Source organism: Meles meles, chromosome 12, assembly GCF_922984935.1.
Source record: "Meles meles chromosome 12, mMelMel3.1 paternal haplotype, whole genome shotgun sequence".
Classification (NCBI taxonomy): domain Eukaryota; kingdom Metazoa; phylum Chordata; class Mammalia; order Carnivora; family Mustelidae; genus Meles; species Meles meles.
Genome location: NC_060077.1, coordinates 48,374,599 through 48,402,056, shown reverse-complemented (window position 1 = coordinate 48,402,056; position 27,458 = coordinate 48,374,599). Strand labels below are relative to the sequence as shown.

Below are 27,458 nucleotides of genomic sequence, written 5' to 3'. Positions count from 1 at the left end.
GACCATGAGATCATGACCTGAGCTCAAGGCAGACGCTTAACCAACTGAGTCACCCAGGTATCCCTTGCATTTTTCAATTATATTATTTGTTTTTTGGGTGCTGAGTTGTATGAATTTTTTATATATTTTACATATAAACCCTTTATCAGATATGTCACTTGCAAACACTGTCTCCCATTCTATAGGCTCCCTTTCAGTTTTGTTGATTGTTTCCTTCGTTGTGCAAAAGCTTTTTATTTACATGTAGACTGAATACTTTATTTTTGCTTTTATTTTCCTTTCAGAAGACATATCTATAAAAACGTTGTTACTGAGGGCACCTGGGTGGCTCAGTCGGTTGAGCATCTGACTCTTGATTTCAACTCAGGTCATGAACTCAGTGTCATGAGATCAAGTCCCATGTCAGGCTCCATGATGGGCATGAAGCCTGCTTAAGATTCTCTCTCTCCCTCTGCCCTCCTGCTGTTTGTGCTCCTTCTCTATTCTCTCATACACATACATACACACACACACACACACACACACACATGCTGCTACAATCAATGTTAAAGAAATTAATACTTGTGCTCTCTCCTAGAGCTTTTATTGGTTTCAGGTCTCACATTTATGTTTTTAATTCATTTAGAGTTTATTTTTGTGTATGGTGTTAGAAAGTGTCCAGTTTCATTCTTTTGCATGTAGCTGTCCAGTTTTCCTAACATCATTTGTTATAGACAAATTTTGTGGTGTTGGTTGTTATTTCTCCTCTCTCATTTGTGATTCTGTTTATGTGAGTCCTTTTTCTTTTTTTTTTTTCCCTTTTTTTAATGAGTCTGGCTAGAAATATTAGAATTAATATATATATATGTGTGTGTGTGTATATAAGTCAAAATGTATATATATATACATACACACACACACACACACACACATATATATATATTTTTTTTTTTTTTCAAAAGAACCAGTTCCTGGTTTCATTGATCTGTTCTATTTGTTTTGCTAGTTTTAGTTTCTATATCATTTACTTCTTCTCCAATCGTTATTATTTCCTTCCTTCTTCTAGTTGTTTTGTTGTTCTTTTTCTAGCTCTGTTAAGTCTTAGTTGTTTATTTGACATTTTTCTTCCCTCTTGATGTAGGCCCTCATCTTAGAACAGCTTTTGTTGCATCCCAAAGACTTTGGAACTTTATCTTTTCATTTTTATTTGTTTCTATGTAATTTTTGATTTATTCTTTGATTTCTTGGTTGACCCATTCATTGTTTAGTAGTGTATTATTTAATCTCTGTGTATTTGTGTTCTTTCTAGATTGTTTCCTGTGGTTCATTTCTAGTTTAATAGCATTGTGGTGAGAAAAGATACATGACATGACCTCAAGCTTTTTTAATTTGTTGAGACTTGTTTTACAGCCTACCATGTGATCTATCTAGAGAATGTTCCATGTGCACTCAAAAAGATTGTGTATTCTGCTGCTTTACAATGGAATGTTCTGAATATATCCGTTAAATCAATTTGGTCCAGTATCATTCCTTGTTGGTTTTCTGTCTGGATGATATATCCATTGACATAAGTAGGGTAGAAAAGTCCCTTACTATTATTGCATTATTATCAATTGGTTCCTTAATGTTTGTTATTATCTGTTTTATATATTTGAGTGCTCCCAGGTTGGGTGCATAAATATTTATAATTAGTATATCATCTTATTGGATTGTCCCTTTATTATTATATAGTGTCCTTCTTTGTCTCGTTATAGTCTATTTTGTCTGATATAAGTATTGCCTCCCAGGGTTTCTTTTGATATCCATTTGCATAATAGATAGATGTTTCTCTATCCCCTCATTTTCAATCTGCAGGTGTCTTTTGATCTGAAATGAGTCTCATGTAGGCAGCACATAGGTGGATCCTGCTTCTTTATCCACTCTGTCACCCTATGTGTTTCGATTGGAGCATTAGTCCATTTACATTGAAAGTAATTATTGATAGTTATATATTTATTGCCATTTTTTTACTTTTCTTGTGGTCATTTCTACAGTTTTTCTCTAATCCTTTTTTCCTTGCTCTATCATGGTTTGCTGACTTTCTTTGGTGACATACTTGAATTCTGTTCTCTTTATTCTTTGCATATTTATTACAGGTTTTTAATTTGTTATTACCATTAGGTTTGTATGTAACATCCTCTGCATATAGTAGTTTACATGTAGCCAATGGTCCTTAAGTTTGAACCCATTCTTTCCTCCTCTCCCCTTCTCCACGTCTCAGATTTATGGAATCATATTTTGCATACTTTTATTTTGTGAATCTCTTGACTGATTTTTACAAATATATTTATTTTTCATACTCTCACTTATGGTCTTTCCTTTCTACTCTAAGAGCCTTCTTTAATATTTCTTGTAAGTTATGAACTCCTTTAGTTTTTGTTTGTCTGAGAAACTCTCTCTCTTTCTATTCTGAATGATAGCCTTGTAGGCTGCAGATTTTTTCTCTTTTAGCACTTTGTATATATCATGCCACTTTCCTCTGGCCTGCAAGGTTTCTGCTGAAAAATCCACTGCAAGCCTTATGGAATTTCTCTGATATGTAACTGTCTTCTTTTCTCTTGCTGCTTTTAAAATTCTCTCTTTATCACTATTTTTTTCCATTTTAATCACCATGTGTCTTGGTGTGGACCTCCTTGGGTTGATTTTATTGGGGGATCTCTATGCTTCCTGGATTTGGATATCTGTTTCCTTCCCCATATTTGGGATTTTTTTCAGCTATTGTTTTTCAGATAAATTTTCTGCCCTCTTTTCTGTCTCTTCTTCTGGGATCCCTACAATGCAAATGTTATTATGCTTGATGGAGTCACTGAGTTCCCTAGGTCTATCCTCACTTTGCATAATTCTCATTTCTCTCACTTGCTCAGCTTGATTAATTTCCATTACTTTGTCTCCCAGACCATTAATCCATTCCTCTGCTTCCTCAAGTCTGCTATTTGTTCCATCTAGTGTATTTTTAATCTCATTTATTGTGCTCTTCATCCCTGATTGGTTCTTTTTAATTTCACATCTCTTTGTTAAGGGTCTCACTGATGTCCTCCACTCTTTTCTCAAGTCCTATGAGCATCTTTATGATCATGCTTTGAATTCTCTATCCACCATATTACTTATATCCATTTTGCTTAGGTCTCTTGCTGTGTATTTTTGTCCTATTCTTTCATTTAGGACATATTCCTCTGTCTATTTCTGTGTGTTAGGAAGGTCAGCTACTTCTCCTACACTTGAAAGTAATGGCCTTATGAAGAAAAGGTTCTGCACTGCCCTGCAGTGCAGTGTCCCCCCTTTCTCCTGAACCTGGCACTTCAGGGGTATCTCCTATGTGTGATGCATGTGCCCTGCTTTTGTGGCTGCATTGCTTTTTTCTTCAGCCCAGGCATCTGCAATGGCTCTCTTTGCTGTTTTGGGCAGTGTTTGGTCCTGGTGGTGTTATTGGGACAGTCTGGGACCACCCAGAGCTAGTTGAGTAAAACCAGGAATTTGCCAGAGATGCAATAGCACCAAACTGCAGGGTGCTTTCCCTGTGTTGCCCTGTGAGAAGCTTCCACTGGTAGGCAGGGCCTGCAGTCACAGCAGCCCATTGCTGGGGCCTCCATCTGACTGATGTGTATAGTTATCTTTCCCTCTCTCCAGGGTAAGAGTTACTTCAGAGTGGTGCTGGCCATCAAAGATGCTGCTTGCCTACTGCCAAGCCTATATCTATAGGGGCTCTGGCCAAAAGTGTATTGGAGGGGGCTGAGCCCCCCAAGCACAGTGTGGGAGCAGTGCTAGCAAGCCTTGCATGCCATGAGAGGGGCCCTGCAGCATCAGGACTAAAGCAGTCCATCTGGCTCCATGGAAGCCAAGTGTAGGGTGGGGGGTACAGGGACAGTAAGCTTTGTGCTCCCCTGTCTTCTACAGGAGGAGCCCTGCAGCACTGGGATTGAGGCACCATCCAAAGGGGTGGATCCTTGGAAGCATAGTACAGGGTGGGTGTGGCAACCAGGTGGTGGTACCAAAAAGCCTTTCATCCCCAGCTGGTGCAAGAGGGGCCCTACCATGCCAGACGGAGGTGGGCTGTCCAGAGGGGTGGACTGATGGAAACACAGCATGGCGGGGGGGCAGGGTAGGGGCAGCAGTGCTAGCAAGTTAGGTAGCCAGTCCCTCAGGGGCCTATGTGTTTACACTGGGGGCCAAGGGAGAAAAATGGCACCTGCCAATTTCTTTGTTCATGAAGGAGTTCCCCAGTGATTTCTGTCAGCCTCCTGGACAGGCTCTGAGATGAGTAAATCACTCTCCCACCCATATGCCCTAGGCTCCTTTCAGACTGCTGCTTCTATGCTCTATCTCCACAGACTGCTGTGCTCTTTAATGGCAGGGATTCAGTTTCCTCTTGCCCTTCGCACTCCCAGAACAGAACCTACTGATTTTTTTTTTTTTTTAATTCCAGGTTTTAAGTCCTACTGATTATAAGAACTCACAAAATCCAACCCCTCTGGTTTTCAAAGCCAAATGTTAGCGGGGATTCAGGTGTCCTTACCACCACCAACCCCAACAACTGACAGTCCTGTGAGTCCATTTACCTCCCTGTCTCGGCTCTTCCTACCCTTTTCAGTGTGACCTCTTCTCTACACTTAGTTGTGGAGTTTATTCTGCCAGTCTTCAGGTTGCTTTCTGAGTTACTTGCACTGCTGTGAGTCTTCTCTGGTTATATCCATGCTCTGAGGTGAGGCTAGGGTCCTCCTACTGCACCATCTTCCTCAGCCTGCTGATTGACTTTCAAATGTTCAATCCACCTTGCTTTCCTGGGATAAACCTTACTCGTCTTAATATACTATCCTTATGCTATATTGCTGAAGGTCGGAGTTTCCATGGTATATCATTTCTCTGTAACCTGAAGAACTTCCTTTACCATTCCTGGTAGTGCAAATATCTTGGGTAACACATTCTCTCAGTTTGATTTTATCAGAAACATTTGTCCTTTTGCTTTCCTTGTCAAAGGCTATTTTTGCTAAATATAGAAATCTCTGTTAACAGTCCGTTCTTTTTTTTTATTTAGCACATTTAAGGTATTTTCCACTGTCTTGTGGCCTCCGCAGTTTCTAATAAGTTCACAGTCATAGTTATGTGTTGTTTTTCTCTACTTTCAAGATTTTCACTTCTTCTTTGACCCTGCTAGTTTGACCCTGCTAGGCCCAAGAGTGGTTTTCCTTGTATTTATTTGGCTTGGGAGTCACTAAGTTTCTTGAATCCTAATCTACTGGAAAATTTAACAAATTTCTTGCCATTGTTGCTACCAACACCCCTGCTGCTTCTGCTTCTTCTTCTCCTGCTCCTCCTCCTCTTTCCTCCTTCTCCTTTTTTTGCCACATTCTCTCTCCTCTCTTCTGGGACCCCAATTACATGTATGTTAGGTCTTCTGCTATTGTCCCACAAGTTTGCAAGTTTCTGTCAATTACTTTTTAAAATCTTTTTCTTCCTTTTCTTAAGACTGGATAATTTCTATTGATATATTTTCAAATTTACTGAATCTTTCTTTTATTACCTCCATTCTGATATTAGCCCCATCCACAGTCTAACATAATGTGTTTTTTTCTGGAATTTTCATTAAGTTCCTTTTATAATTTCTAGTTCTTTCCTGATATTTCCTTTTTTTTTTTCCTCTCCTAATATTTTTTTCTTGTTTATTTATTTATTTATTTGACAGAGAGAGAGATATCACAAGTAGGCAGGGAGGCAGGCAGAGAGAAGGGGAAGCAGGCTCCCCGATGAGCAGAAAGTCTGACGTAGGGCTCGATCCCAGGATCCTGGGATCATGACCGGAGCCAAAGGCAGAGGCTTAACCCACTGAGCCACCCAGGTGCCCTCTCCTGATATTTCTTATATTTTCATTTATTGTGAACATATTTTTATTTATATTCTTAAGCAAAGTTATGATATCCTTAACTGCTTATTTCAACACCTAGGTAATTTCAGGACTGTCTCTATTGATTATCATTTTTCTTGATAATGGGTCACAATTTTTGGTAATTCAAGTGTCAAAAATGTTGACTTATGTACTGGACATAATAAATATTATGTTGTAGAGACACAATAAATTTTATGTTCTGTAATATTCTTCTAAAGAATATTGGATTTATTTAGTTTTGTGACATAATTAACTTGACTTTACCCAAACTGAAAACTGTAACTCTGTGTGATAATTCAAATCTCAAATAAATTATTTTACCTTTACCAGTCTGTGTGTAGATGGCTCAGGGGTCAGCAAGAAACTTGGTAAGATTTTGTACACAGAATTAGGGATTTTTTTCTCTCTTGATTTCTTTTTTCCTGGACTCCCTAGTCACTCTCCAAAAGTTATGGTTGTTCCATCCAAGTTCTGAACTCTTGTACTTCAGGGCAGAAAGACTCTATATTTTGTAGAGGAATTTTAGTTACACCATAGGGCACCAACTTTGGTCTGTCCTCTGGCTAAATATCAAAAACACATGTAGCTCACCCTACACTGATCCTTTTTGCCAAGCAGCAGCTTCCCTCTGGTACCTTCCTGCCCATATGTACTCCCCAGTGCCTTCAGATCATTGGTTGGGGGGAAAGGAGACTTCCTGGGTTTTTGTTTTTGTATTTTGTCTATAGTCTAGTTATTATTTGTGAAAAGTTTAGATCCAGTTGGAGGTACTAAGCCATAATGAGAGGCAGAATTCTCTACTTATTCATGGATTATGAATATAATATTACAGTTATGCAGAGATATACACTTAAAATGGCTACAATGGTAGATTTTATGTTATGTATATTTCACCACAATTAAAAATTTAAGTTAATTATGCTAAGTATCTAACTTAAACAAAGCATTTTAAGTTTAAGTTGGAAAAAAATGCAATGAACCTAAACAAATTTCAATAATTTCCTATGCAAAAAAAAAAAAAAAAAATGCTTTCACAGAGCCTCTATGAAAAAAAGGACTATACGGATGCTTTTCTGGAATAGCAAGGTACAAAACAGAGTGAGCATCTCTGAGAGAAGGAAGAGGAGGAACAAGATATTTTAAAGACACATTGAAGTGGCTTACTCCTTCATCTGGAGAAAGGATTCCACCTACACATCCCAGCCCAGTGCTTCTGCAACTTGAACGTGCCTATGAATCACCTGAAAGTCTTAAGAAGATCCGGGGATCTTTCATTTGTGCATGAAATCTGTCATTTGTAAGGATCTTGTGACTTATATTTTACTTGTAGTTTAATTACTTGCATTGACAAATGATATAAAATGGAGTGGGAGAAAGATGGAAGATGGCAGGTCTCTAAGGATTTGTGGCCCTGCTTCCATATAAATGGGTATCTCACAAAAAAAGTACCTTTTTAATGGTAACATTAACAAAACATCACTCTGAGAGCACACAACACAGAGTAAATATGGACCAAAGTCATGAGCATTACATCTTCCTCTACCATACATTCTTCTAGGCTAATTTCTAGTGAACCTCACTGTTCTACAGAAGGGATAAAAAAATCAGTATTTCTTATTAAATGTCAATGGCAGTCTTCATTAATTGATCATGATGTACTTCCTCATGGAGTCTAGATTCAGAATCTGTCTGAAAACAGGATTTAGGATCAGCACAGAAGTTGACACATATTTGCCCTACTATCTCAGACCCTTTCTACTACAAGATAAATAGCATCCCAGGTGACAGCAAGGGACTCTCCTCCCTATTTAGGCAAAGACCTAAATGAAGAATCTAATCAACAGAATCTGGACAAAGATGGCTCAGTCCATTTTTATACCCAGCTAACAAGGACTTTTGTATACAAAAGTAGAGAAATGTTTACAGAAATACTCTCAATTGCATATCACTTTATTGACATCTCTCTGGGAGCTTGGCTTAATGAATGCTCCTTTCCATACAGTGACATATTCACTTTGACCTAAATAGTGACTCACCTGACAATTAATGCAGACCCCTCCACCTGCATAGATGCCGTGGATATTCAAGCTGGCCTGCTGCCTCTCAACATCTGGGTCATAGTAACAGTCAAGGGCATGACCATGGCAGTTGCATGCTGTAAAAGGCATTCTAAGTTAATATTCCATCATTACTATGAGACATTTTGCAAATTCCCCTAGAGAGTATTACCATTCATTGTGCCACTTTATTAAGTGTATTGTGGAACACCATATTCTCAGTGGAAAATTTTAGGGATTTTTACACAAAGACTCATCTATAACAATATGTGATTAACAACTTCTTTCATCTGATAATATATGGGAGAGGTTTCTCTTTAAATACATATATATAATTACAACATATGTGTGTGTGTGTGTGTGTGTTTCTTTTTTTTTAACAGCAAATTAAGATATACCAAAATACCCATTAGACTTCATGCACAATGAGAATATTACTTCTACTGTTATTACTATTATTAACAAGAATAATTGAGCTCTTGGTACACTGTGAAAAGTGCAACAAGTTTCTAACGTAGGTACTATTATCCCCAGAGCCCAGGGGATACTGAGGCTTCGAGAAGTAAAGCATGTCTCTAGTAAGAAAGGCAGAATCCTGACTTGTATTTGACTCCAAAACCGATTCTCTCGGCTAATACTCCAAGTTTTCGATCTCAGCTCTATTTATAATAGCAATAAACTGGAAATAATCAGGGGCCTGGGTGGCTCAGTTGGTTGGGCTCAGGTCATGATCCCAGAGTCCCAGGATCGAGTCCCACATTGGGCTCCCTGCTCGGCGGGGAGTCTGCTCCTCCCTCTGACGCTTCCCCCTGATGCTTTCTCTCTCTCAGATAAATAAATAAAATCTTTTTAAAAACCTGGAAATAATCCCAATGTCTGATACTAGGGAAATGGTAAGCAAACAACAGCATCTTTGCTGACTGTCAGTTCTATGAAGGCAAGAGCAGCTTGTGTTTTGTTTGCAGTAGAACCCAGTCCCCAGCACATACTGAATACTCAGCAAACACTTGCTGGATACCCTTGGTTCCACAGAATGACAACACTGTGCCATCAAAAAGGATGCTAAAGGGGTTTTAATAAAATGGGAAAATATCTAAAATATCAAGTGAAAAAGAACAGGATATAAAATTGTATAAATAATTGTGTAAGTAATTACATAAATAATCTAATATATATTAAATAGTAATATTAGAGTATGCAAGAAGAAAACACTAAAATGCCTAACAAAGTAATAGTGGTTCTCTTTGGATAACAAAATTACTGGTGGCTCTACTTTTTTTAAATAATGTCCAAGTTATCTATAAACAATGTATAATACTTAAAAATTTGAAAATAAAATTTAAAAGCCATCTAGGATTTTCATCATTGCCAAGATGAAAAAGATCTAACACGAGTAAAATTCTTATTCTCTTTTAGAGAGAATATATATTCATTGCATTCCATGCAGATCAAAATTTCTAGGTCTTTCTAGTAATTTGTATGTTTTATAATCAAATTCCCAGATAAATCTATTAGCGAAGAAGATGGAGTTAGAATTTCAAGTAGCTCTGTTTGTAACAGGCTGAGCACCTTCTTATTTTCATTTCTCCAGTGTGGTGCCATTATTAAAAAAATTCAAGGCATTTATATTAACTACATTGGTTATTTCTCAAGAAGCACATTCATTTTTGAATTGTGCTAATCAAATGGAATTGGGAAAGCACTTAATGAATGGATCTTAACTGGTCTGATTACCATATGCTGGGGTTTATTTTGTTTTGTTTTGTTTTTTTGTCATTTGCAATCACTTTGACAAGTTAACAAAGCTTAAACACTTACAAAAGGAAATTTTTAAAATTTTCCTGTGTGCCAGAGTTAAATATGTCATTCACTGAAAGTTTCCACTAACCTGGAAAACTGACCAAATTGCTAATGTTGAACTTCGTGTGATAACACTCATTCAATCAAAATAGCCTAAACAGGTACTCAAAAGCACTGGAAGAAATAATTCCTGATTATTACCTTTCCTTCTGTCTGGTCCCATTCTCCGTGGGGAGGGATGGGGAAGTTCTTGAGAAAGAACCTCTTAGCTATGACTATAAAGTGAGAACAGCCAACCAGCCAACACCCCTGGACCTAGAGATGTACCTGACCATTCAGCTCGGGCAACATCAACACCCTGCGACAGTGTCAGAATCTAAGTGCCCTTGGAACTCCTCAGTAAAAATCCTTTTGAGTGTTTGCTAGTCACAGAAATCACATCAGTCTCATCTCTGAGTTACAAAAACCATTTGGCCAACAAGTGTTAAATAGAGATTCTTTCTTATGTCACCTAACTCAACAAATGTGCATTCAAATAATATTTTGGTCATTTAAAGAAAGCAAATCCCTCTCCAAAATTATTTGGAAAAAATAGGCTGCAGTCTCCAAAACCAATAACTAAAACAAGAGTATTTTCAGCAACTGGAGTAAATAAGTAGCTTCCTAAGAAGATCAGTTTACAAAGGAATCTTCAGTAGGATCTCTTAGGGCTTATTTGTTTAAAAATAACAGTCTTCTTACTTTATATTACACCATAATTAAAAGTAGCCTCTCATCTTTGTTCCTTCTTTCTCGAGTCCCCTCCACCCTGCAGCCACCTTAATCCCACAGCGGTATCCCCTCCCCCCCCCCAACCCCCATCCCTGTCAATGTTTCCAGCTCTCTGTTCAGACACCGATCTCAAAACCTTCTCCGGGCCTCCCTCCTCACAAGAGTTAGGACTCTGATCCAGTATCACCTCCTAATAAACGGTAAGGGTTTACAATTTAATAGTGGCTACATGATATTTCAGACTACTAAAAAGAGAGAGGCCAGCATTAAGTGAGTGCTTAATACATATTAGTGATTATTACTGCTGTTATTTTTGTTCTCCTATTTGTATCTGAAATTTAGAATGGGGCCCTTTTACCTCCAGGCTGTAGTTTTTCTTTACAATAGACAGACCTGAGTGCCTAAGACTGACAGGACCCCATTCTCTGTGTCAGGAAGAATGGGCGGGGGGGGGGGTGGGGGGGGGGTGGGTGTGGGCGGGGCCTCCGTCGCAGGCTCTCCTCCCCCAGCGCTCACCTTCACACTCATTGCTCTGCTCCCACGTGGCGGGTCGCCAGCGCCTCTGGTGGTACCCGGCACAACAGCGGTCACACGTCTTCCCACAGGTATGATGCTGGCACTCACACTGAAACCTGGGCATGTGGCCAAGCACATCTCAGTTATTCAAAAGTTTTGATTAAGATCAGTTGTTCCTGGGTGAGACACTCACAGTCAAAGGCACCATTCATGGAGTAATTACGAGAACAAAGCACTTTGCATACATTACTAGTCCAAGTCTCCATCTCATCCTGCTTAGTGTCTCTATTGTGTAGATGCTGACACTGAGATTCCAAGACACAAAAACATCTGCCAAAGGTCAGGTGATGATAAGTGGAGAGCCAGACTTCAAACCTAAGTTTGTCTTGACTCCAGAGTTACAGATCTTTCTTCTCTACCACCTTTCATAACAGGAAAACGAACACTGGAGCAAGCAAGTGCTGAGTTTACTGGGAAGTGCTGGGTATCACGTCTTCACGAAGATCTGGAGCAGTCCTGTGAGGAAGGTCTGCTCAGGTCTCTTGCTCTCAGCCTGGGGTCATGCACAGAGATTCACCAAACCCGAGAGCCAGTTCCTAACAAGATCTCAGAGGACCCTGCTCCAGGACGCTGCCCCAGCTCCAACAAATAGCTCCTTGCAAGGCCAAAAACAGATTACTCAGGCAGGTGGAGAGGGAACAATACAAAAATCTACCTGCAATTATACATCTGCACTAAAACCATTCCAGGTTAAAATGAAATTGTTGCCATGGCACTGGGTTAGAACCCCCAAGTTCCGAGCTCTCATTTATCTGTGCTTTTTAAAAAGAGGATTCAAAACAGTTGTCTAAGGCTGTGCCTATGGCGATTCGCTCAACTCTTCTAAGGGGGGTTGGGAGGATGGCATATATTCAGTTACTCAGCTGCCTGTTAAGGCAAACAGACACGGATTTTACTGAGAGCACAGAACAGCTGGCGTCCAAATGGACTTTGGTCAGAGAGACTACTTCAGCTTGTTGCCAATGAAGCATATGCATAAACTGAACTGAAATAATTATTTAGGGAATATTGCTTGAAGAACATAGGGTCCAGCTACTCTCACAGAAATATTAAAATTGAAGGCAGAAAAAGAAAGATGGGTACTAGTTTGAATCATACTGGTATCACCCACAAATATCACCACAAATAACTGCTTTTTCTGATTTGTTCTCAGCCTAGGCTGATAGTTGAAACAGAAAACTCATCCTTGGGATGCCTGGGTGGCTCAGTTGGTTAAGTAGCTACCTTCAACTCAGGTCATGATTCTAGGGTCCTGGGATCGAGCCCCACATCAGGCTCGCTGCTCAGTGGAGAGCCTGCTTCTCTCTCTCCCGCTGCCTGCCACTCTGCTTACTTGGGCTCTCTATAACTCTGGCAAATAAATAAATAAAATCTTTAAAAAAAAAAAAGAAAAGTAAAGAAAAGAAAACTCATCTTTGCCTGTGCTGTAAGGATGTTATTGAAGAAGTTGCCGACTAGAGAATCCTCTTCATGGTGATCACCTCCCAGCACTCCCAGAGAAATTTCTTATCTGATCCTAATGTCAGCAGTCATGCTCCTAAACAACTGATCACTTTTTAGATTATGAGTATAGTGAAATAAGAAAGTAGGCAGGTTTCCCCTTTTGAGTTGACTGCTAGGAAGCTCAGAATTAAATCTGTGATCCATCCACGTTTCCATGAACCAAGTCATCACGGTAGACATGCTTAATTCAAGCCCTCTTCTGCCTCTTCATGGGTTCTACTTGATTAGCAACTAAATTTTCTGATTGCCAGCCTTTGCTCCCTCCATTAACTCACTGCATCCCCTTAAATATGCTATAAGATTTTTTTCCTTTGACCTTGGCCCAACAACTTCTTGCTAGACATGTCTCCAAAGGCAAGAGAAACAAAAGCAAAAACGAACTACTGGGACCTCATCAAAATAAAAAGATTTTGCACAGCAAAGGAAACAGTCGACAAAACTAAAAGGCAACCTACAGAATGGGAGAAGATATTTGCAAATATATCCATAAATATCCATAAATAATAAAGAATTTGTCAAACTCAACACCCTAAACCAAAACAATCCTGTTCTGAAATGAGCAGAAGACAAGAACAGACATTTCTCCAAAGAAGATATACAAATGGCCAACAGACACTTGAAAAGATGCTCAATATCACTCTACATCAGGGAAATACAAATCAAAACCACAATGAGGTATCACCTCACACCAGTCAGAATGGCTAAAATTAACAAGTCAGGAAATGACAGATGTTGGCGAGGATGCAGAGAAAGAGGAACCTTCTTACACTGTTGGTAGGAATGCAAGCTGGTGCAGCCACTCTGGAAAACAGTATGGAGATTCCTCAAAAAGTTGAAAAAAGAGCTACCTTATGACCCAGCAATCACACTAATTAACATTTATCCAAAGGATATGAACATAGTGAATCAAAGGGGTACCTGAACCCCAAAGTCTATATCAGCGGTGTCCACAATAGCCTAAATATAGAAAGAGCCCAGACATCCATTGACAGATGAATGGATAAAGAAGATGTAGTATATTTATATGTGATGGAATATTACTCAGCCATCACAAAGAATGAAATCTTGCCATTTACAATGAGGTGGGTGGAACTAGAGGGTATTATGCTATGCTAAATAAGTCAGTCAAAGACAAATACCATATGATTCACTCATGTGTGGAATTTAAGAAACAAAACAGATGATCAGAGTAAGGGAAGAAAAAAAGTAAACTGAACTCTAGCAAACAAACGGAGGGCTCCTAGAGCAGAGAGGGACAGGGAGAAGGGATAATTAGGTGACGGGCATTAAGGCGGCACTTGATGTAATGTGGACTGGGTGTTATATGCAACTGATGAGTCACTAAATTCTACCTTTGAAACTAATTTTTTAAAAATTTTAAGATTTTTTTTTTCTACTTGCGAGTGTGGATTTCCTCAGCATTTGCATGAATTAAGCCCGTTGGGCAGAAGCGAACCAGCAAGCAGTGGGAGGCAAGGCCAGTTGTGTTGGTGTAAACTGAGACAAGAGGAGACAGTGTCTCTACTCACCGTGGTTTCTCACTCTGTACCACCCAGTATGGAACCCCTCTAGGTCTACCAAGGTCAACAGGGCATGCCAGCCCTGCTACACAGGAAGCTCAGACCTTCTCCAATGACTTCAACTCCTCTCCCACATGGTGCCATTTTTGTCTCAGGCTAAGGGACATTAGACTGACCTCTTTTGCCCCCTCTCTCTCCAGCTCAGGACTTCTCTGATCTTAAGGCCCTACCCTCCAGGAGATGACAGATTAATCATGAATAAACTAGTGCTTGCCAGTTAAAGGCTAGTCAGTTGTTGGATTCATGCTGCTATCCCAGCATGGCCGGACCCCCTGAAGGAGGGCTGATGACACTAGGGACTGCTGCTGGTCAGGGACCAGACTCCACACTATGTAAGTTGGTAGCTGGCCCCTGTGCCTGAAAGTGAGGCTCAATAATGCACAAACCTCATCCAGTTAACAGTAAAACATCTCCTGTCAACGCTGCACATGGGGAATCGTAGACTCTAAACAAGTCATTGAGAGATTACTGCTGTATCTCGCATCATCTCCAGCCACAAGAGGTCCCCCTTGTGTTGATCACATGAATGTATATGGTTGCTGAACACTTACTAGTTAATATCCGCATATCTTATTGTATGTAAAATAGACCTCAGTAAAAGACAAAAATGGGTACACCCATGTTCATAGCAGCATCCTTCACTATAATCAAAAGGTGACAGGAATCTAAATGTCCATCGACCAATGAATGGATAAGCAATACGGTATATACATAATAAAATATTACTCAGCCTTAAAAAAGGAGATTCTAACACATGCTACAACATAGATGAACCTTGAGAACATCATGTTAAGTGAAAGAAACCAGTTGAAAAAGACAAATATCGTGTGTTTCCACTTCCATGAAATACCTAGAGCAGTCAAATTGAGAGAGAAAAGAGGACAGTGGTTGCCAGGAGCTGGGAAAGGAAGGAGTGGGGAGCTGCTGTTTAACCGGACTAGAGTTTCAATTTTGCAAGATGAAATGAGTTCTGGAGAGAGTTTGCACAACAATGAGAATGTACTTAACCCTACTGAATTTAAACCACTACGAGTGCTCGCTTCGGCAGCACATATACTGAATTTAAACCACTACGACTTAAAAATGGCTAACATAGTAAACTTTATATTGTGTGCATTTTACCACAGTGAAAAAAAATATTTGAAAATGTATACCCTTTGGTATCATTAGACCAGGGATGACAAACAAGTTGGTTTTTCTTTTTTTCCCCTCTTGCCAACTCTAATCAAATTACTCATGGTTGCCAGGGGCACTGTCTGGGGATAGGGGGTAGAGAGGATTTGGTGGCTGCATCCTAGATCATCCATTGAGCACTGTGATTGATTAGCCATGTCTGCTACGGGCTGGATGGAGCATGTAGAACCAAGGGCAGGGCCAGAGGAGGGGAGATATATACATGCCATTTATTTGTTGACAGTGAAACATTTCTAGTGAGGGCAAGAACTTAGAAATATTTAATGGGATGCAAACCTCTACTGAAACAATGAGACTTATTCACAGCAAGGCTAAAAAATGTGTACAATGTACTTACAATTTTTCAGGATTGTTTGCGTTGCAGTCTTGGGCATGGCCATTGCAAACACACCTCCCACCGATGCTGATATCCTTTATGCTGTAATAATACTATGTAACAGAAGACAGAAATGTCAGTTTTACTGAAGAGCGACAAACTCTGCTTTACTAACCTATAACTCATGTCTGTACGACCCTCTTCCCTTTCATCCTGTATCCTTGGGCATACCTTAACACATTTGGATGCAACTTCTCTTACGAAATAAATGCATTCCTCAATCAAATGTAATCTCATACTTTCAAACTTATGCATTTATTTTATTTTATTTTAAAAGATTTTATTTATTTATTTGACAGACAGAAATTACAAGTAGGCAGAGAGGCAGGCAGAGAGAGAGAGGGGGAAGCAGTTTCCCTGCTGAGCAGAGAGCCCAATACAGGGCTCGATCCCAGGACCCTGAGATCATGACCTGAGCCGAAGGCAGAGGCTTTAACCCACTGAGCCACCCAGGCGCCCCTCAAACTTATGCATTTTTAAAAATCAAATGCTTTAAATGCATGGAAGGAAATTGCTTGGAAAACACGCAAGCCCTATAGTCTTTGGAAAAGGGTTAAGTGATTCCCAGATTACTTTTTTAAATGTAAATCTGGGTTCCATAAATCCAAAAATAATTTTTTTTACCAAAACTAAATTTTTTAATCAAATTTTGCACCTACTACGGGCAGGCTCCAGGAAGGGAGAAAATATTTACAATGAGGGAGCAAATAAAAGGCCAAGACTGGCAGGGCTCACCGGCAGTTGTAGAAGCCTTGCTAGCCCAAGGTTAATAAGGCCAAAGGCAGAGTACAGGTTCCAAAAGGCCAGACAGAGCGAGCTTCAAACTCAGCTGAGGAACAGCCCCTGCACCAGGCCACAGCTCTGTGAAACCTTGTCATCCAGCAGGCACATCTCCAGCCCGTCAGAGCCCTCCCTGCTAGCAACAACAGGTGGCAGTGTCCACCAGCTCCCTTACTTCCCAGACTTGGCAAATGCGCAGAACCCAGAGAGAACTCTGGAGGGCACAGGAGGCTCTTTCTCGTGAGGTCATGCTGCCAATGAGAAGAATACCTGTCAGCAAGGAAGTCTTTGACCTCACAAGGCAATAAGGTTTTTATATCTTTTAGTTGTTGCTGCTGCAATCAGTCATCTTAAAGCACTCTGTTCACTCTTATTGGGTTCTGTCCTGATTTCCACACTAAAAGCTGTTAGAGTCTAACATCTTACTGATGTAATGTCTGAAGACATTAACAACCCCTCTTGTTAAAGATTTTATTTATTTGAGAGAGAGAAAAAGAGAGCTTGCGCAGGCAGTGGGGAGAGGGAGAAGCAGACTCCCCACTGAGCAGGGAGCCTTATGCAGGGCTCCATCCTAGGACTCTGGGATCATGACCTGAGCCAAAGTGAGACACTTAACGGACTGAGCCACCCAGGCGCCAAACAACCCCTCTTGTCAATACTGATAAATTCAGCATCAGAGGACTTTCTATGTCAAGTTAACACTAGAAGCTCTCATGCTAATCACCATAGAATTTTCTCTCTGTGCATGTGTTAAGGGCAGCAGCAGCGAGAGAGAAGCACCCAGACTTTACCCCAGAGCACAATGAGGGTGTGACAGGATAGCTGGTATGCTGTTTCTTCACTTAAAGAAACAACCTAGATTGGGATGGGGGGTCTCCAGATTATATGAGATGAGCCCCATAAAAACTTACTTTACAGAGAAGACTACGTTCACCTAAATGAAAAATATACATACAAACAAGTACAAATCTTGTAACGCCTCCCCCCTCAAAAAAAAAAAAAAAAAAAAAACAATGAAAGGAAAGAAAGGTGGTGAGGCACGTTTGTGGCAAGGCTCCAAAATATCTGGGTAATGGAAACCCAGTCTGGCTACAGTTTACCAGGAAGCCCAGCTCTCATTCTGGGGTCCAAGGCAGTCATCACCACAGCAGCTCTGCAAGAGCTAAGGGGGCAGAAAATGCAGAGAACAGGACACCTACACCCAAGATGAGTGGCCTTTCTGGAAAATGCTCAAAACTGTAGCAAAATCTACTTTTCTGTTTGCCTTCCTCTTCCAACTCTCTGATACACCTACAGAGGAAGTCAAACTCTATAAGGTACACTGGGCATCTTCTATTCACCCTTCCAGATCCACTCTCCAGGAACCCCTTTATCTTTTTCTTTCTGTCTTTTCCTCATGGCCTGAACTTTATGGGCTGCAACAAGGATCTCTCGCCCACTGGCTTCACACTGGGTTTGGCCAGTGGGAGACACCAGCAGGACATCAGAAGGTAGGAGAAGAGTGAGTTCAAGACACTTATTCTGCTGGCTCCCCTTCTGCCCCGGAGACACGGGTACTGTCCTGACCCAGCGTGATCAATGTTCACCTAACGCAGCAGACAGCACTGGTGCTCACCAAAATGTCTCCCTCACGGTCACTTCGTTACCCAGTCTCCTGCTCCACCACCAATTCCTGCCAATGGAGGTGACCTGTGTGGTCAGGACCAGGTGGGTTTTCTCTAGGTTCTACTTCTTCCTCATCTACTGACCACGTGCAGGGGATCTAGAGGAGGACTTTGCGGCCCTACAGGATGGCTGCACCTCTAAATAGAAAGAGCCTGGTTCCCTGAATGACCCCATGGAACTGATCCCACCTGCCGACCCACACTGGACTGTGACATCAGCGAGAAATTAATCTTTATTTTGTTAAGCCTCTGAGACTTGGGGTTTATTTGTTATAATAGCAGACTAACTCATCTTTGTCTTTCATCCTCTTTGAATGTTATGATTTTTCTACAACAATCGAACTTCAAAATTACATCTAGTATTTCGTACAAGAACAACTCCTGAGCGTACACCATTATTGGCTGTAAAGATTACTTGAAAGGTAATTAATTTGATAAGCAAAAATGGGTAACAAAAGCTGCTCTATAGGTACATAGAAACACTACTCACCCGCCGAGTGACTGTTGGATCTCTCTGCGCTTTGGAGATGAGGTGTCCAAGAAGGGTATTGGTTCGCAGAAAACACAGGCGGATGTTTGTAGCCTTGGTAAACTCCCTCAGGGTGTGAGAGAAGGTGAAATTTTTTGCACCCGGTCGACCATTTATCAAGGACACCACAACCTAAAAACCACACAACACACACAGGGGGATAAAAGTCCCTTCATGAAAATATAGCCACAAGTAACTAAAAATAACTCACATGTCTCAAAGCACTTGGTTTATTTGAGCCATTAGATGTTTGTTGGTGGTCTTGGATTTTGTTTATGTCTATATCATTGCTAGTTCAGTCTTCCCTTCTTGTTCCTAGTTCCAAACTCTGGCAATCTCTCCTTAAGACCTGGGCTCTCAAAAAATGTTATCATTTCATTTTCATACCCTTTGTTCTATCAGTATAGTTATGGGGTTGTAATCCTATGAAATGTTGAAAATATAATGTTAAAATCTATAAATAAAAGAAAACAACTTTTGGTTACATCAAAGAAACAAAGCTAAAGTTATCTAGAAACCTCAGTGAGGTTAAAGAAAAGAAATCTCTGGATATAGAGTTGACTGTGGAAAGGAAAAAAAAATCTATATAAAACCCAGTTTTCATTTTAAAGCTTTAAATGATGAAGTCCAAGTGCCAACAATTAGAGACACTCATCAATCACTGGAAGGTACTGGGTAGCACTGCTCAAGAAAGTTCTCTTCAGGGGCGCCTGGGTGGCTCAGGGGGTTGGGCCTCTGCCTTCGGCTCAAGTCATGATCCCAGAGTCCTGGGATCGAGCCCTGCATCGGGCTCTCTGCTCAGTGGGGAACCTGCTTCCTCCTCTCTCTCTGCCTGCCTCTCTGCCTACTTGTGATATCTGTCTGTCAAATAAATGAAATCATAAAAAAAAAAGAAGTTCACTTGAAACTCACTTCATGCTCACAACGGCCTCACAATTTCCATGGAATTCTTCTCCGATTTTCTCCATTAGATTTTTTCCCATGTCCCATAAGAGCCTTGCTGACTTTACCAGGACCAATGCAACCCCAAAGGGATGGCAACTCTTTTCTCCTTTACAGATGATGCCCACCCTGCCCAGAGGGACCAGGAATTTGTGCTATCACCTACCCCATCACTCTTTTGGGGATACATATTTGTGAAGCAATGGGAAGGGTCATAACCTTAATCACCAGCAACCCACTTTCTAAACATTCCAACAGAAAAGATAGTTCAAGACCTGTGGGCCTTGAATCCAGAATCTTGACTTCCAGAAAAGAAGTTGAGACCTCAAATAGAATTTCCAATGTCAATTATGCCTCAATTAAAAAAAAAGATATCAATAAAAATCAATCAATTAATTAATTAAAATTTTAAAATAATTTCCAACCCAACTCATTCTAGGAGTCTTCAATGTGATTCCTTTACAAGTTCCAAGTTCTAGTTTCTATTGTGATCTATTTTAGTTTTGAAAGTGCAAGTTTCGCAGTTATACAAAATTTTATATCCTCATGTTGATTTCTGAGTCTCATCTCTCCCTTCTCCTGTATCAACTTACCTCACCATTCTCCAAAGGTACAATCCGGGAATATTCAGTAGTACAAAGTACATCATCATCTTGGGTGATAGCCATATTTGCCTCCTGCCCAAATTGTTCCAAACAATCTACTTTAGAGTCTAGGAAGAAAACATTTTAATACTGTAAAGTAAAATATTATCATCTTATCATAAATCTCTTAAGGAATCTTATGTTTCCTCAAGAAAATACATCAGGAGGAAAGAACAAAGAAGCATTTAAGATTTTTAGACAAAATATTAGAATAAAGTTTTAATTCATGAAAGAAAATACCAAGCCATTTTAGGCCACTTCCTTTTTTTTTTTTTTTAATTTATTTATTTGACAGAGAGAGATCACAAGTAGGCAGAGAGGCAGGCAGAGAGAGAGAGGGAAGCAGGCTCCCTGCTGAGCAGAGAGCCCAATGCGGGACTTGATCCCAGGACCCTGAGATCATGACCTGAGCCGAAGGCAGCGGCTTAACCCACTGAGCCACCCAGGTGCCCAGGCCACTTCCTTTTAATAACAATGTTTTGAGATGTGGTTCTAATTCCTCACCCCTCATTAGGCATGTTTCCTTCTAAGGAGCATTCATGGAAAGCCCAGTATCTTTGTGAGCAAAACTCCCATTGCCTCAATTCATCATAGAGTTCAGAGACACTAACATTCTTCATTAATTGAAGATGAGAGGGTCAAGGTAAATAATGTGAAATGCAGAAACCATGAAGATGGAACTTAGTCCCTAATTCTATATAAAAGAAAAAGGACTGGAGCTACATCGCTTTTTTTTTTTTTTTAAGATTTTATTTATTTATTTGACAGACAGAGAGCACAAGCAGGCAGAGAGGCAGGCAGAGAGAGATGAGGAAGAAGGCTCCCTGCTGAGCAGAGAGCTGGATGCGGGGCTCGATCCCAGGACCCTGGGATCATGACCTGAGCCGAAGGCAGAGGCTTTAACCCACTGAGCCACCAGTTATAGGTACATCGCTTCTTCCTAAATAGTGGCAAAAACTGGTATCATAAAAGGCAGTTCTGGGACACCTGGGTGGCTCAGTTGGTTAAGCAGTTGCCTTCGGCTCAGGTCATGATCCCATCATCCTGGGATCGAGTCCCATGTCGGGTTCCTTGCTCGGAGGGGAGCCTGCTTCTCCTCTGCCTCTGCCTGCCACTCCGTCTGCTTGTGCTCGCTTGCTCGCTTGCTCTCTCCCTCTCTCTCTCTGACAAATAAATAAAATCTTAAAAAAAAAAAAGGCAGTTCAACTTGAGTCCTGCATGTGTATACTTGGAATTAATGCACACATGCTTGAGAAATAGGGACATCCTGAGAGCAATCTAGAGAGTTAAAACTGGCCAGTCCTTCACTGGGGAGGGTATGTGCTATGGTGAGTGCTGTGAATTGTGTAAGACTGATGATTCACAGACCTGTACCACTGAAATAAATAATACATTATACATTAATTTTTTTAAAAGTGGTATATAGGGGTGCCTGGGTGGATCAGTAGGTTAAGCGACTGCCTTCAGCTCAGGTCATGATCCTGGAGTCCCGGGATTGAGTTCCACATCGGACTCCCTGCTCAGCAGGAAGTCTGCTTCTGCCGCTGACCTCTCTCCTCTCATGCTCTCTCTCTTTCATTGTCTCTCTCTACCACTCAAATAAATAAGTAAAATATTTTAAAAAGTGGTATATACATGCAAAAAAAAAAAAAAACAATGAAATTCTGGTACATGCTACACCATGGATGAACCTTGAAGAAATTATGCCAGATGAACTAAGGCAGACACAAAAAGACAAATATTGTATGATTCCATTTATATTAGATACCTAGAATACTCAACTTTACAGAGACAGAAAGTAGAACAGTGGTTACTAGCAACTGAGGGAGGAAGTAATGGAGAGTTACTGTTTAAGGAGTACAAAATACCAGTTGGGGAAGAAGAAAAACTTCTGGAAATGGATGGTGGTGATGGTTGTACCACATTGTGAATAGGCTTAATTAAGGCTGAGATGCACACTTGAAAATTGTTAAAATGGTAAATTTTATGTTATATTTTACCACAATAAAAATTATAAATATTAAAAAAAAAAAGCAAACTGGCTAGTCCTTAATTAGCCAAACTGAGAGACTCATTTTCCAGTTAAATCCAGTGTTGATCTGTTGCAAATAATTAACACCCTACATAACACGGTAAACAAGATTACTTACGAGCAAAATATTGCCAGGGTGTGTAGGTGCTTCCAAAGTCTACTGATCTTTCCAAGACCCAAAGATCAGGGCGAGGAGAATTTGCAAATTTGATGATAAGATAGGCCACGTGGAAAAGCTGATAAAGCAAAGGAGATACAATTATTCAAGTCACCTCATCTACTGCAGCCTTGACCATCTTTATATGATGCTGATCGGAAGGCAACAAGCATCTAGCCACACTCTCCTAAGATCCAGATTCTATTTCTAACTGCCCATTAGTGACAACTCTATCTGGGCGCAGACTCTCAAGCTTTACCATGTTCAAAACTAAATTATCACTTTTCTTTCTCTTCCAGATCTATTCAGTAATTTTGTCACTTCTTAATCATTATACCTTGATTTTTAACCAACTTACAAAGCCTCTTTAAGTCTGTACCTCCGAGAAATCGGAATTTGAGCAACAAGCATCATGTGCTAAGCCTTCCCAGGACCAAGAGTCAAGTGCATCTCCTGGGAGTGTTCCAGGTCTTCGAGAGCTCACAGCTTCAGAACCGAGAGCAGAGGGGCTCTTTGGTAGAGTGATAGTACCTCCTTCCCCTGCAGCATCTCCACTGTCTCCCTTCATCCTAATTATTCTCCCTCTTTTTAATTTTCTCATTTATCCTCATCACTCTTTTGCCCATGGCCAGGACAGTGCAGAAGGATGGAAGAGACAAGGGGAGACTTCGGTCCTTTCTTCGCTCTCCCACTCATGAATCCCAGCATGTCTCCCACAGTGACCCCAGGAGGCCTTGCAGGTCTACTCCTACCCCTTCCCCCAAAACTTATCTGGCTTGGATTTTGGACCCTGAGAATCTATATATTTCCTAAAAATCCAGTTTGACAACAAATACAGGTGTTAAATGTGTTAATGAGAGAGGATTATCTCTACCCCACATGCTCAACACCTCCCACATTCCCTGACCCTAAGCAATAGATCCAACAAGTAACTTTCAGAAGAGGACTCCCCAAGCTATTAACTAGCCCAGTAGAGCCATCTGAATAATGAGCACATCTAGTTAGAGAGAGAGGCAGTACTCAAATTCTGTGAGATCCTTTCATTTCTTGGGGAAAAAAATAAGGGAGTTTCCTCTTCATATTTTTTACACACTGTAATATGGTAAGAACCATATATTTTAAGAAATGACTTCTGAGAACTAGTAGCTACTTATAAACGTTCCAAACTTGGTACTAGAAGCCAAAATCTCTGGGACAATGATTCTCAAATTTTAGCCTCAGGACCCCTTCACCTTTTAATAGTTATTGAGAACCTCTAAAAGCTTTTGTTTATGTGGATTATATCTATTGGTATGTACCTATATTAAATATAAAGGCTGAAATTTTTTAAAAATATATATCACTAATTCATTTAAAATAGTAATAAACCCACTGCATGATTAAGCATAAACACCATATTTTTGTGAAAAATCACAATTATTTTCCAAAACTTAAAAATTACACGAGAACAGTGGCTTTACATTTTTAAAGTTTTCTTTTAATGTGTGCACTGAGAGAAGACAGCTAGAATCTCTTATCTGCTTCTACATTTAATTTGTTGTAACATATTGTTTTGGTTAAAGTATTTAAAGAAAATCTGGCATCACATAGATCTGTTATGGGGAAAAGGAGGACCCCAAAGCTTGTGGACCTCCTGAAAGGTCTTGGGAACCTCAGTGGATTCTCTACCACACATTGAGAACCAGTGTTCTTGGCCATAGAGGTTACTCTTTGTTCTAAGAAGCTCCTTGGCTTATTCTCTGCAGAAGGAAGAATTGTCACACCAATTCCTGAAAACCCTAAGTTCAGTCAGTTCTATGCCAGTCAAACACTAGCTCTTTGATCTTGAAAAAAACTGCCTCCCTGGACTCAGATTAATGTTCCCAGATTGTTTACCGATCCTTGCAAAAAATGATCCAACCTCATGGAGAAAAACTAATTAGAAATTGTAAGGTAGTCTGAAAACCATAAGGCAATATTGAAAGGTAGGAGAAATAATTTCCTAAAGACACATACCATTATCACAGAGTGAAGGTATTCATAGGAAATCGCAGAACTCCAAATTTGGAAAAATAGAACAAATATATTTCCCTGAAAACTATTTGCATATCTGTCTTAGATCACATCAAAGTAAGACTGCTTTTGGATATAAGTAAGAAAGAATATAAAGGAAATATTTTTGGATACAGGAATCATTCAAAACAGTCTTAACCTCTTCCACTGAAATTCTACAATCATAGCACACACACACACACACACACACACACACACACACACACACACACCCCAAAAACCCTATTTTCACTTAACTGTTTATGATCTAATGGTTACTATGATCTAGGTACTGTTAGGCACCTCACAAACACTCTCTCTCAAGAGGTTAAGTAACATGTCCAAGAATTCTAGGCTTAAAAATCCTGAGCTGATGTGCATTCTAATCACTGATCATTAGCTAGACCACAGAACCTAAGTGATAATTAATATTTGACCTGTTTTACCCTAGGGGAAATAATTTGTCAGAAAACTTCCAAACACCATTATTTCTAAACATACGAAGATTGCATTACAGGAAGCCTGGAGATGGGAAGCTGTATTATAGTACGTCTTGAAGATTATTTGAGTGCATTGATTTTCCAAAGTTACACTTTCTGCTATTGAAAAATCCAAATAAATGAAATAGCCTTGGTGGCTCAGAAGGACTACTCTTTTTGTTTCACTTCATACTGTTCCAAGGTCAAATGTGACTCCCCTGAAGAAGGCACAGCAGTTAAAAATTCCAAGTCTAGGAGGAGCAAGATGGCGGAGGAGTAGGAGACCTAAATATCACCAGGTCCCAGGAGTCCAGCTGGATCGTTATCAAACCATTCTGAACACCTACCAACTCAACAGGAGATCAAAGAAAAGAAGAGCAGCAGTTCTAGAAACAGAAAATCAACCACTTTCTGGAAGGTGGGATATGCGGACAAGTGAATTCAAGGTGAGAGAGGGGAAGAGAAACATGGGGTGGGGTAGGAGAGGGCCAGCTCCCAACAAGCAGTAGAGCAGTGGAACACAAAACCGGAACTTTTAGAAGTCTACTCCGTGGAAGGACGTCGCTCCAGAAGCTAAGGAGTTTGGAGCCCTCGCAGGGCAGACAGTGTGGTCTCAGGACCCATGGGGTCACAAAAAGACAGGGGGTGTCTGAGTATGGTAGAGCTCTCAGGTATCGGAGCAGGGAAGCCAGTTGCAGAGATGGAGCGGAGAAGGGAGCTCTCAGCTCAGGGTAACCTTAAACTGTGATCCAAGCCACAGTCATGCCACGTCTCTTTAAGCAGGGATCCCACAAGCAGCAGATCCAGGGAGACTCACCTTCCTCCTCCGGGAGGAGCAGCACGGGAATCAGCTGGGTTTGGAGACTCCAAATGGGGCCATGAACCAGAGATAGAAACACTCGGTCACAGGCTGGGTAAGCACTGAGTGCAGCCGGAGACCAGGGAGACGGGAGTGATTGACGGCTTTTCTCTGAGGGCTCACTGAGGAGTGGGGCCCGAGCTCTCAGCTCTCTTGGCTGGAGATTGGGAGGCCGCCATTTTCATTCCCATCCTCCAAAGCTGTAGGGAAAGTGCTCAGAAAACAAAAGCTCCCGAGAGGGAACCCGAACAGATTACTTAGCCTGGCCCCAGGCAAGGGTGGTGCAATTCTGCCTCAGGCAAATGATGGGGTCCGTGATCAAAGGAGCAAGACTGATACAAAGCGAAGGTCAAGCAAAGCTTTATTTCACGCCAGCATCGAGAATCAAACCGACTGGCTGGGGCCGTCTCTTACAGAGAGAGCAAACACCCCCAGTTTCACAGACTAGCTTTTATAGAGCAAAGGCCATGTGGTTGAGCCTGGCCAATGAGATTGTCTCCACCTGGCCAGACTCCTCCTTGTATTCTGGGCTCTGTTATCTCCACCTGACCTGACCCGTCCTTGTATTTGGGCTCTGTTATCAGGGACTGGTCGACCATATTTTACTGGTTTCCCAGACTTGCTTTTAAGTAAGTTCCTCGGTTGGGGGGGGAGGCAGGGTCAGTTTAAGTTTTACAGCACAAACAACAAAATGGCTGTTTAACCGAGATGGAGTCGCTCTAGCTAAGTAGGCCCCTACAGCAAAGACATTTGAGAATCACTGCAAAAGGCCCCTCCCCCAGAAGATCAGCAAGAACATCCAGCCAAGACCAAGTTCACCAACCAATGAGAACTGTAGACCTCCAGAGCTAGGGGAAAGAAACACACAGAATTCATGGCTTTTCCCCATGATTCTTTAGTCTTTTAAAGTTAATTTTTTTTAATTTATTTTTTTCTTATTCTATTCAAAAAAAAATTTCCTCTTTCCTATTTCAACATTTTTAAACTATTTTATCTTATCAGCACCTTTTAAAAAGTCTTAAGGGGCACCTGGGTGGCTCAGTGGGTTAAAGCCTTTGCCTTCAGCTCAGATCATGATCCCAGGGTCCTGGGATCGAGCCCCGCATGGGGCTCTCTGCTCATCAGGGAGCCTGTTTACCCCTCTCTTTCTGCCTGCCTTTCTGCCTACTTGTGATCTCTGTCAAATAAATAAATAAAATCTTTTAAAAAAATAAAACAAAAAATAAAAAATAAAATCTTCTTAAATTTTCATTGCTATAGTCATATTCTATTCCTTCATTGTATTTAACCTTATTTTTTGTATACATATAGGTTTCCCTTTCTTTAAAATTTTGAGATAGAGCTTCTTCTAATAGATCGAAATATACCCTAAATCTAGTGCATGGCTTTGTTCTAGTCTCCAGCCTGATCACATTCTTTCCTCTTTTTTTTCTTTTCTTCTTTCAACCATCTTCTTATCAATTTCTGTTTTAGAATCTTTTTAAATTTTCATCTTTAGAGTCAAATTCCATCCCTTTATCATGTTTATCCTTATTTTTGTATATATATAAGTTTTTCTTTCTTTAAAATTTTGGGAGGTAGTTTT

General features: G+C 40.5%; 1 protein-coding gene across 2 annotated transcripts in view; it reads right to left on the bottom strand.

The window, feature by feature from the left end:
• The window catches only part of LAMA3 (laminin subunit alpha 3), a 268,973-nt gene that overhangs the window by 178,220 nt on the left and 63,295 nt on the right, over positions 1–27,458 (bottom strand). For both annotated transcript variants that reach the window (XM_046025313.1, XM_046025314.1), the window contains 6 exons: positions 22,466–22,583; positions 20,265–20,383; positions 18,691–18,861; positions 15,718–15,809; positions 11,044–11,159; positions 7,936–8,054 (listed from right to left, as the gene is read on the bottom strand). In XM_046025313.1, the coding sequence (XP_045881269.1) occupies positions 7,936–8,054; positions 11,044–11,159; positions 15,718–15,809; positions 18,691–18,861; positions 20,265–20,383; positions 22,466–22,583 (735 nt within the window). The remainder of the gene's footprint in view (positions 1–7,935; positions 8,055–11,043; positions 11,160–15,717; positions 15,810–18,690; positions 18,862–20,264; positions 20,384–22,465; positions 22,584–27,458) is intronic.